At 44.7% G+C, this 11,662-nt stretch overlaps 1 protein-coding gene across 2 annotated transcripts; it reads left to right on the top strand.

Annotated features, from left to right (window-relative positions):
* Nucleotides 1-6,585: 6,585 nt before the first annotated feature.
* LOC141917589 (immediate early response 3-interacting protein 1-like) lies at nucleotides 6,586-10,850 on the top strand. Of its 2 annotated transcripts, XM_074810928.1 has the most exons (4): nucleotides 6,586-6,714; nucleotides 8,502-8,603; nucleotides 9,087-9,150; nucleotides 9,503-10,850. In XM_074810928.1, the coding sequence occupies exons 1-4, from the start codon at nucleotides 6,624-6,626 to the stop codon at nucleotides 9,645-9,647; spliced, it is 402 nt and encodes a 133-aa protein (XP_074667029.1). In that variant the 5' UTR covers nucleotides 6,586-6,623; the 3' UTR covers nucleotides 9,648-10,850. The 2 variants fall into 2 exon arrangements, with proteins under 2 accessions (XP_074667029.1, XP_074667030.1); XM_074810929.1 differs by lacking the exon at nucleotides 9,087-9,150.
* The last annotated feature ends 812 nt before the right edge of the window (nucleotides 10,851-11,662 follow it).

Raw genomic sequence — 11,662 nt, 5'->3', positions numbered from 1 at the left:
TACAAAATAATCCTGCGCCAGAATCAAGCAGGCACCTAATATGGTGCACATTTGTCCTTCACTTCCGCTATTCCACCAACTTCCCCGGCTTTGTTCCAACTTTCTCGCAACTTCCACCGGATCAAACCACCTCTCCTTCGCCCATTGTATCTCGGAGGGAGAAGGGGCACAACTATATTTCTGTAATAACTCCTCTATCGACATCCTGCCGACTACGCCAATTGTTACGGAGGCTCCCAAATGAGCAACCAACCACCAAAAATAAAAAAAAATTAATTATTAACACAGTTAACTAGCTCTCCGTAAATTACAGGTTCGAATGTCTGTGAGAGGAGAACAGAACAACTTTCTAGGGTTTAACAGCAACCCAAAACACATAACAAAGAACTCTATAGGGTTTAACGGCAACCCAAAACGCAGAACAAAGCCCCACTCCCCAGGGTTTAACGGCAACCCAAAACGCTTTATCACTCACCTGACAAGTGAGGGCTCTCAACCTTGAGGACCTGCTCAGGGCAGCGTCCCGACCCAAGGCACCTCGAGGAGTTTCCTTGGGCAGTGTCCTGACCCAAGGGGAGAGTCCTCAACTGCAGCGTGCTGCTCCAGGGGACAAGCTCAAAATGGCTCCCCCAGGGGACTCCATTTATACCCAGGCCGAATCTGACCTGTAGTCAATAGCGGCTCCCATTGGCCAAAGGCCCCAATTACCACGAGGCCTGAGAACAAAGGCAGTCAGGAGCTACTGCACTTCAGCAGCCAAGAAGCTCTGCTTTCATTGGGCGGATGCACCTGCCACATACGGTTACAAAATCGAGACCTACAGGTATTAGTTCCTGATTTAATACAGAATATGAGGCACCTGTATCTAAGAAATTCTATCTCCTCATTGTGATTCCCTAGCTTCAATTTAACCAGTGGATCCGCTAGGGTAGATTCCCCAGGTCCCCGTCATTCAATTTCAGCAATCACTTCAGTCTTTACTTTTCTCAATTTCACAGAATCACAGAATTACAGAATCACAGAATTGTCTAGGTTAGAAAAGACCTTGAAGATCATCCAGTCCAACCATCAACCCAACATTAACAGTTCCCAACTATACCATATCCCTAAGCGCTATGTTGACCCTACTCTTAAACACCTCCAGGGATGGGGACTCCACCACCTCCCTGGGCAGCCCATTCCAACGCCTAACAACCCGTTCTGGAAAGAAATGCTTCCTAATATCCAGTCTAAACCTTCCCTGGCGCAACTTGAGGCCATTACCTCTTGTCCTATCGCTTGTTACTTGGTTAAAGAGACTCATCCCCAGCTCTCTGCAACCTCCTTTCAGGTAGTTGTAGAGGGCGATGAGGTCTCCCCTCAGCCTCCTCTTCTCCAGACTAAACAACCCCAGTTCCCTCAGCCGCTCCTCGTACGACATGTGCTCCAGACCCTTCACCAGCTTCGTTGTCCTTCTCTGGACACGCTCGAGTCATTCAATGCCCTTTTTGTAGTGAGGGGCCCAAAACTGAACACAGTAATCGAGGTGCGGCCTCACCAGTGCCGAGTACAGGGGGAAGATCACTTTCCTGTCCCTGCTGGCCACGCTATTTCTGATACAAGCCAGGATGCCATTGGCCTTCTTGGCCACCTGGGCACACTGCTGGCTCATGTTCAGCCGGCTGTCAATCAACACCCCCAGGTCCCTCTCTGACTGGCAGCTCTCCAGCCACTCCTCCCCAAGCCTGTAGCGCTGCTGGGGGTTGTTGTGGCCCAAGTGCAGCACCCGGCATTTGGCCTTGTTGAAACTCCTACAGTTGGCCTTAGCCCATCGCTCCAGCCTGTCCAGGTCTCTCTGCAGACCCTCCCTACCCTCGTGCAGATCAACACTCCCACCCAACTTGGTGTCATCTGCAAACTTACTGAGGGTGCACTCGATCCCCTCGTCTAGATCATCAATAAAGATGTTAAACAGGAGTGGCCCCAAAACCGAGCCCTGGGGGACACCACTCGCGACCGGCCGCCAACTGGATTTAACTCTGTTCACCACCACTCTTTGGGCCCGGCCATCCAGACAGTTTTTTACCCAGCAAAGCGTGTGCCCATCCAAGCCACGAGCAGCCAGTTTCGCCTGGAGAATGCTGTGGGAAACGGTGTCAAAGGCCTTACTGAAGTCAAGGTAGACAACATCCACAGCCTTTCCCTCATCCAATAAGCAGGTCGCCCTGTTGTAGAAGCAGATCAGGTTTGTCAAGCAGGACCTGCCTTTCATAAACCCATGCTGACTGGGCCTGATCATCTGGTTGTCCCGCATGTGTTGTGTGATGGTACTCAGGATGAGCTGCTCCATCAGCTTCCCGGGCACCGATGTCAAGCTGACAGGCCTGTAATTTCCTGGATCATCCTTCTGACCGTTCTTATAGATGGGTGTCACATTGGCCAATTTCCCATCTGTCGGGACCTCCCCGGTCAGCCAGGACTGCTGGTAAATGATGGAAAGCGGCTTGGTGAGCACCCCAGCCAGCTCCTTCAGCACCCTCGGGTGTATCCCATCCGGTCCCATAGACTTGTGTGTGTCTATGTGATGCAGTAGGTCACTGACTATCTCCTCCTGGAATGCGGGGGGGTCGTTCTCCCAGTCTCTGTCTTCTGGCTGAGGATGCTGAATTTAGGACATTCCATTTTCCAATGTCCTTGTTCTCCACAATAAGCACACTGATCTGGTCTCAGTGTTGTTCGGAAACTTCCTCGAGTTCCCACAGGAGGTCCTCCTTTACCTCTGCATCCAGGGAGTCTCTGAGGTCCCGCACTTTGTTCTAATGCTACAATTGTTGCCGTGGCTATTTTTCTACTTAATTTTCTCCTATCGCTGTTTTCCCTATTCCTGTATACCCTCCAGGCTTCTTCAATTAACTTCTCCAAATCCCGCACTTAAGGCTCTTTTAGTCTCTGGAGTTTTCTCCTAATATCTTCCAATGATTGACCCAAAACCAACGATACCAATTGTTGCTGCCCTACATCAGATGAGGGGTCTAAGGTGGTATATTTATGCATTGCTAATTGTAATTTGTCTAAGAATTCCATGGGGGTTTCAGTTTGCCCCTGCTTCACAGCATAAAGTGCTGACCAATTTACAGCCTTCAGGATTGTGTTCTCCAATCCAAATTTTATCCAATCTTGATATCGCTTTAATATGCGATACTCCATATTATCATTTGGATCCCAATTTGGGTCAGTCAGGGGAACATGCTGATCATCTCCCCCTGCTGGTGTTCCAGCTTTAATCTGAGCCTGGACATGGGTTTGGGCAGTTTTTAAAACTAGCTGTTTCTCAGTTTCAGTCATTGCATCTAACATTATGTCTATATCTTTCCAATCTGGGTTTTGATTTTTAATTATTAATTCAAATCTTTTGGCAATCCCCAGTGGATCATTTCTATACCCTTTAACCACTTCCTTACAAATATCCAAGTCTCCCATATTAAAGGGGACTTTAATTCTTGTCAGCCCCACCGGTCCCATCGCCTCTGTAAGGGACGCCTGGAGAATTGGTCCCATTTTACTATGAGTTCAGGCAGTAATTGGGGTTGATCTTTCCCCTACTGCCCCTACCCCAGAGTAATTTTCCTCATCTGGAAATCCTGCAGGTAATATAGGAGGTGGCAGTACATGATCCTCCATCCTTTCTTCAGCTCCCCAGTCCTTCACTTTCAGACATCTTTCTCCAATACTACATGCTGAACAACATCACTTCAACTTTCCCTGTTCCCTCTTCTTATTATTTTCTAATGTCAAAACAAGGGGATCCTGAGGGGCCAAATTTACACTCCTTTTGCCACTCAGGATGATTTCTTAAGGTGAAAAACATATCAGCATATACCATCTCATCCCATTTATCATTTCTTCTGATGAACAGCATCAATTTCAATAAAGTATTACAATTTAAAGTTCCATTACTTGGCCATTTTTCCTCCAATTTATATAATGGCCACCGCTGATTACAATATTTGATTGAAGTTTTCTTATTTACATTCCCTCCCGGTGGACTACCACTATCTTTCCAGTGTTCCAGAACACATCCTAATGGGCTCTTTTTCAGAACTCCCCCACTCTGCTGACCACCCATTATACCACGCAGGCGGGGGTTATCTTATAACAACGAGGATAACCACAAATTATTTATGCTAACAATAACATTATTTAAAATCACTATTCACTCCTCTCCTCTCACTTCATCCTTCTCTGGCTGTTTTCCTCACAGAATAACAGAACTGTGGATCCAGACTCCACACTCGCTTCGTGCGTAATTGCACGTCTCACTCACTCATTCATACATACATACAGATTTTCAGTAATATCTCATTATCATTCATATCACCAATATTGCAAGATCCAGAAGCACAAAACCAAACTTGTGAGATCCGAGAGTACAATTTCCCATGTCAGAACCAGAAAACACTCAAATGAACATCGAAATGTTCCCAAATGAACACCAAAGTGTTCCCAAATGTACACCAAAGCATACCCAAACATATACCAGTGAGGTGCTAGCAACCCGGTATACGCTGTTCCACATAAGATCTTGTCCCATGATTTATGAACAGCTTCCTAACGGCCAGGCCCCCCCAAATTTTAAAGAATAGCTTTATTCAGATGGTCCTTGTCTGTTCCCACAGTGATCCAATTGAGGCGAGGAGTCCCTCTGGGAAAATCCCAGGGGCGCCCAAGGGAGTCCTGTTCTCAATGGGTCCTGCAGCCAAGCAGAGAGGGTCCCATCTGGGTTGCCAAGTGAAACAAAGAGCTTCACTCAACAGTCAGAATTGAGTAGAACTGTTAAGCAGGTATTCATTATTTGCAGTGCTGGGCAGCACTGGGGAGTGCTCCACCACGAGTACCGCACTTACTAACAGAACACTCTGACTAATATATACAAGGTCCCTGTATATTAGCAATTTCAAGTATACTTGTAGCAACTTCCCTTCAAACAGTTTGACAACATACATGAAGTTAATCATACACATAAGTGTTTGCAGAATCAGAGCCAACGTTTGGAAATATTTTGAGCTTTCATATAACAAAACACTTTGGTTTATGCTTAAATAATATTGATCCCACTGGAAGTGCAATAGATGTTTTACTCACTTCCCTGAATTGAGACTATATTCCTTTTCCTGACTGAAATGACCAATATTTTTGACCAGATGACAAAACTCTGATGATTATGTCTGATTTTTGTTCTCTGCTCTATCTCCCCTAAGTTAGTAACAAAATATGCTATGGCTCTGCTGATGGGGTGCTTTCTCTTGCTTCCAGTTTCAAATGTTAAAACGTAATGTAATTTAATAGTAATGATTATTTAGATGCATAATACTATATCATTGACTATACTAAAGCAAGTGTTTTGGAAAGGAAAAATAAACACAAGAAGCAGCTGAGGTGTGGGTTTCTTTGTGGCTAATTCACATGGTGTCTGAGCGTCTATTGATCATATGGTCCCAACGCTTAATTAATTGCTGAAGTATCAGATCATCTCATGCTTGCTGGTGAGTGGATCTTAACCCAGAGCTGAAGCATGGAGATATGATATTGATAAACTGTGAATAATTTGCCCAGATTGTATCAGAAGTCTGTGGCAGGGCAAAGAATCGACATGGGGTCTCTGCAGTCCACCACATTAAGCACATAGTTATCATTGCTATGACGATGAATGAGTCCAATAACCATCAAAGCACAGTGATTATGCAAATCATTGTACCCTGACTGAGTAATAAAAGCTATCAACCATCCAGAGTTAAGGGGTTTACATACTGTATGATTACTGAGAAATAAAATCAGAGTGATTATGCAAATCGCCCCCTTCAGCTAATCGGACTGAAAGATGCAACAGAAAAAAAAAGTGTATTTATGTATCAATAACTATACAGTATCCCTGAGCTCCAGTTATTATTATTTTTGTTATTTGACTGCAGAAGTTCCTAGAGGCCCCAATCAATCCAATATAAAATAGAATTGTTTTCTTTTGGATTCTGCTACGAATCTTGACTTCTGCGGTCATTACATTTTGGATAAACAACAATTGGGATCTGAGCTGATTTCCTGATAGAACAGAAACATAGATCAATATATATTGAAAAAATACAGGGGGAAAAAACAGATGTTGTCCATAAAATTAAATATAAACCCCTGTATTTTTGCATATAAGATGGTTTATGGTTTTGACTGATTCTACTAATATTAGATTATTAATACGTGATGTCCATGGGGGCTACCTCGCAGGCCCACACTGGGATAATGTTTCCCTTTCACTATTTGGAAGGTACAACGTTACAATTATCGATGGTGAAAGTCAAGGCAGCACCTCCCTCCTCTGCCGAAACCGGGCTAAAACAACAGGCCACTCGCTAAGCGACAAGCAGACTTTTCCACGGGTGACCGCGGGCTCTTCGGCCACGTGTGCTGCGTGTGCCGTACGTGGTCAGGCGTGATTCCCACCTCCCCGAAAGATCAATGGGGGGTTCATCCCCGGGGGGGGGGAACCCACTGCCCGGCCCAGAGGCCACGCCTCTAACCCTGCCCTCTCCCAACCCCCCACCCCTCCCAGTCAAGTCCCGCTCGGAGGCCGATTCCTGCCCTGGCGGTGGGCCATGGCGTTCACGCTGTACTCGTTGTTGCAGGCTGTCCTCCTTATCGTCAATGCTGTTGCCGTGTTGCACGAGGAGCGCTTCCTTCGACACGGTGAGCTACGGACCGGCTGAGGGAAGTGGGGCGGGGGGGGAGGCCCGGGCCAGGCTTGTTGCAGCGAGTCGTCACCGGCCTGGCCTCATGAAGGGAGGAGCCGCCCGCAGCCCGGCTGGCGGTATCCGGCTGCCCGGCTCTTAACAGGCCTGGGGATGCTCGTAGCGGGTTCCGCGGGTGCAGGAGGGCCGCCCGGTGTTGCGGAGGCCCCTCCCGATCCGCCGGGCTTCGTGGGAGCCGGTGCTGCGGCACCCCCGCCCTCCCTCCTTTGCCGCCTTTCCTTGCCGGTGTTGAATATCAACATGCAAGGAATTGCTCTGGGGTTTTCGGTCTTGAAGTTGAATCTTCTGTTGGTGTGGTTAATATTGCTCCTGTAACTGCTTTGTCTCTCTTTTTCCCATAACTTTATTTTTTCTGTGCATTTCTACTATTTTATCTCCATTTGTGCCATGCATCAGGATGTTGTGATAGCGTGAGATGGTTTCTTTCATCTTGTCATGCCCTTTTTTTGATGAGATAACACTTCCTAGTCTTTGCACGTTCATGCTCACGTTTCTGCGGTACTGAAGAAAGATCCCCAAGGTTGGGGGCATCTTTGTCCTTTAAAAGAAAACAAGACTACAAAACACAGAAAAGCTACTGACACAAAGATCTGCAAAGCCCCAGAAAAAAATTACCTATGGTCAAAGGTTTCCCAGTTTCCTGATCTGGAGAATCCTGACTTCTCAAAGTCAGGCTGAGCTTGGATTTTTGGCAGGAGGGCAGATAATTATCCCTTTCTCCCGTTCCCTGGGAGGATTCACTGCAAGGGACCTGCTCAGTTTGGGTTTGAGGTTTTCTTTTGCTTTGTGATGAGCAGCAGCTCGAGGAAAAGGGAGATGTGGGGTCAAGTCCCTTGTTGGCCCCAGGTGACTTGGGAATAACTCCAGGCTCGTCTGAGTGTGAAGCAGTGGCTGGTGATAGAGAGGACTCGCCTACTGCCCCCACCCCAGTGCCAACAGAGTGAGAGAGACTAGAAAGGGAAAAAAAATCACTCCAAAATTGTCTCTGGAGAAAAGAAAATCACGGGTTGCACAGTGCAGCTTTGAATATTGGGAGACGCTCCCTTCTCTGCTCTGCTCATTCCCAAACGGGTCAGGGCTGTGACCAGCAGGACTTGGAAATCCCTGGTCCCCTCGCTGGGACCACGTTCTGCCTCCCCACAGCAGGCAGGCAAGGGTTTCTCCCTTGAAGGGTTTTGTAAACCTTAAGTACTTATGTAGCCCTCGGAAAAGTTCCCAAGTCTGTCTTTTTTTTTTTTTTTTTTTTTTATAGCAGTTACAAACACCATCATCTCTGTTTGGAATTTGTGCTGACCGTTTTCTGTCATGCAGCTCGTTTCTCTGCTGAAGCATCACTTCATACTCAACAGTTATTTGCAATTTTCTCTTCTGGTGAAGGGCTGTGTACAGATTGGATTTATTTTTATTTTGGTGGGTGTTTTTTTGAAGCCCAGATAAACTCATTTGTTTCTCTGGCATGCAGGGAACAGTAGTGTATTAAAAGGTAAGGGTTTCCTTTACAGAAACATTGAGCTGTCATTACTGTTGCGTTCATTAAAAGGTTTAACAGTTTTCAGTATCTTGTATTCAAATCTGATCGTGAAATAAAGTAAATTGGTTTGTCGTTTGTCTTTCAATATTAAAATAAACTTCACTATATTTGAGATAGATCACTCATTAATATTGCTGGTAGTATTTGTTGCATTTTTTTTTTCTAACATGTCTGGCTGTTTTTATGTGACACAGTTGGCTGGGGAAGTGATCAAGGGATGGGAGGATTTGGAGAGGAACCAGAAATTAAAACACAGCTAACAAACCTTATTCGATCTGTACAAACTGTTATGAGAGGTAAGTTGAAAATCTTTTGTTTAAATATTATTGTCTGTAAAGTTTTGTTTCTGTGCTTTAATGAAGTAACATCAGGATTTTGACTCATTTACCAAACAGCTGCTATTTCTGCTTGTCACTTCCAATCTAGTCTTCCTTCATGCATGGACTCTGTATAGCCCAGGTCCCAGCTAAAGTGCCCTAATTTTGATAGTGTAAAACGTTCCCTTACTGATTCTGGTTTGTGGTGCTGCTGCTGTGTTTTGTCTTTCCTCAGAGTTTGGGAGCTGGGGGGAAGCTTGGTGATCAATCAGAGTGTGCAATTAGCTTCACTTTAGCTAAATTCAATTTTATTTGAAGTACCTGGTGAGGGAAATGTAATTCCTGGGATTCTTAAAGGTAAGCCAGGCCTATGTGCCTCAAAGGATGGGGAAAATTAGACTCTTAATTTGTAAGTTACTGGTAGTTTTTTACTATAAATCACACCAAAAATTCCTTTTATAGATGATGATGATGAAGAGGAAATAACAAATGTTAACCTGTCTTGCCCACCACAGAGTGAAAACTGGTATGTTTCTTCTAGATCACAGCAAAGCCAAGGGTAGAAACTGACCTTGAGATGGTTTTGTTTCATTTGGAGAAAGGATTATTTGAGTCAAAGTTATAACATGGTGGGCCATATAAAAATATTTATACTGTTGCTTCCTAATTTTTAGTATCCTAGGCTTTGATCCTGGCTCCTCGCACTAATCCTGATTTTTGCATAAGAAAATTCAGTGTATCTTTAAATTTTTGATTGATTTTGCTCCTTAAAAAGGTAGTCTCCCAGGATAATAAGTTCTGTCACTTTGTGATGTGCAGAAGAAAATTTTCACAATTGCTCTTCTCTTTTTTTATTTTATTTTTTTTTTCTTCTACAGTGCCATTAATAGCAGTGAACTCCGTTACAATTGTTCTCCTCTTGTTGTTTGGTTGAAGATACCTGGTGAAAATCTTTTGGACATCCAAAGAAACAAGTTGCTAACCATCACTGCTCTGAGTTTTCTGGGATCCAGCATGGTTTAGCTGTCAATTTGACGTTCAACTTAAAATAAGAAAGACACTATTTTTATTTATCCTATTTCCTAATGTTCACTTGCAGTTTCATTAAACAAGATAATGGAATCAATGCAACAACGCTGCAAATATATTGGACTATGAGAAGTTCTGTTGCTGCCTGTTAATAGTGCTGACTGTTAGAGTATGCGTCATGACATATCGCAATGACTGTCAATAGGATGCAGTTTTTAAATGTCTCATTACTCAGGGATTAATTTCCTTCAGTATGCTTCGCAGTTTATTTTTAAATTAAGAAAAACATCAGTGTTTTTTATTTCAATTAATACCACAGTACTATTTAAGAGGATATGAATTAGGCTTGGAAAACACGTGAATTATTGAAGTACAATTGTGATATTGAGGGAGATAAAACTAGCTGGGTAAATTTCTGATTTCAGTTCACATTGGAAGTTGAATTTTCCTGGTTTGATTGATTCCAGGCTTTTTTTTCCTTGGTGTTTCACAGCCTTTTCAAATCAATAATGTTTCATGTTGATGGTGAAATAAGTTGAAAATAGGTGCAATTGCTATGCAAAATCTAAAAAACCTGTACCTAAAGCAGGGCAGCTCTCAATTTAGACTAGCAGGTGATAGTAGTGATTAGCATTTGTTACTGTTCTGTCAAGAATTATTATACTTTTTTAAATGTGTGTTTAAACTTCTGCATGGTGATTAGTGTGTTGGAAGTGGGGAACCATTTCTATTCTGAGCTTCTTGGGAAAGGTGGGAGGGGAATACTGTGCTCTTTTTAAATGTAATTCTTTTTTAAAAACTGTCGGGTACGACTTGAAGGACTCAGACAGAACGGCCTGTGCTGCTCCGTTGTTAGAGGGGGATGTACTGGAACTTGTGGGCTGCAGACCTTGGGAGGCCTGATAAAGGGAAGAGAAAAGCACTGGGAAAAGTGCTGATATGGTGAAGAATTGCTAACCTGTGAGTCATGCTTGATAAACGGCTGAAGACAGTGCAGACAGCTAGGAATTTAGAGTTTTTTATAGGAGAGGCTTAGTTGCTATTAGTCCACTTGCTAAGTGTTAAGTAGCTACCAATTAGCGCGCGCTGATAAGAATTCGGAAGCTTAGCAACCAATCAATTTAACACACGCATCTTCTGATTTTCTATAAAAATGAGTGTTACATGTAATAAAGTGGAGAACTTTGCTTGCATCAAGCCTGCCTCCCGTCTCTCAATCGCGGCAAATTGGTGACCCCGACGTGATCCGAGTTCGGGACGCGATCGGGTCAAAGAACTGCCTATCTGCGCGGCAGGCTGCGAGTCCCACGGAACGTTGAATGAGCTGCTGAAAGGAAGCAGGAGCCGGCCGGCCTGAAATCCCTCTGGAGTAGAGAGGTGAGCTGTGGGAAACATGGGGAATCAAGCGTCTTCCCCGGAGAGAGACGTATATGAACTTATGAAAGCTCTTCTTCAAAAGCATGGGAAAGTTATCTCTGGGCACGACCTTAAAGCCATGCTTAAATGGGTACAAATGAAGATACCCGCTGTAACTGCTTCTAATATTTTTACGCGGGAACTTCGGGATGATGTGGGGGTGAAGTTGTGGGATTCTGCCACATCGGGGAATGTAGAAGCACAGCATATGCTCCCGTGGTGGAGGATCATTTTTGAAGCTTTAAAAGCTCAAGAGGAGAGTAATAATGGCGACGTAAAGACTAAAGGGAATACCCCCGCCGCCCTGACCGTTACCCCCATGGTCCCTTCTCCGCCTTTGGAAAGTCAAAGTTGCCGAGGACCCCCAGAGGTCGGCGCCGCAAATTATCCTGTGGGGGAGGACTCCTTTGATTCGGGGCCGGTAGATCCCGAGAAGGAGACGGACTTATGTCCCCCTGACCCACACGACGCATGGGCTAATATAAAACGCCAAGCCTTAAAGGAAGGGGATCTCGAGATTGCAAAAATGATAGTTGCTCCTGTGATTTATCAGGGCCGGGGGGCACAATGGGAAGCCTTATCTTTCTCTGTAA

The sequence above is a fragment of the Strix aluco genome, chromosome W (assembly GCF_031877795.1).
Source record: "Strix aluco isolate bStrAlu1 chromosome W, bStrAlu1.hap1, whole genome shotgun sequence".
NCBI lineage: Eukaryota > Metazoa > Chordata > Aves > Strigiformes > Strigidae > Strix > Strix aluco.
The sequence above is the reverse complement of the archived record's forward strand: the minus strand, read 5'-3'. Positions and strand labels throughout refer to the sequence as shown.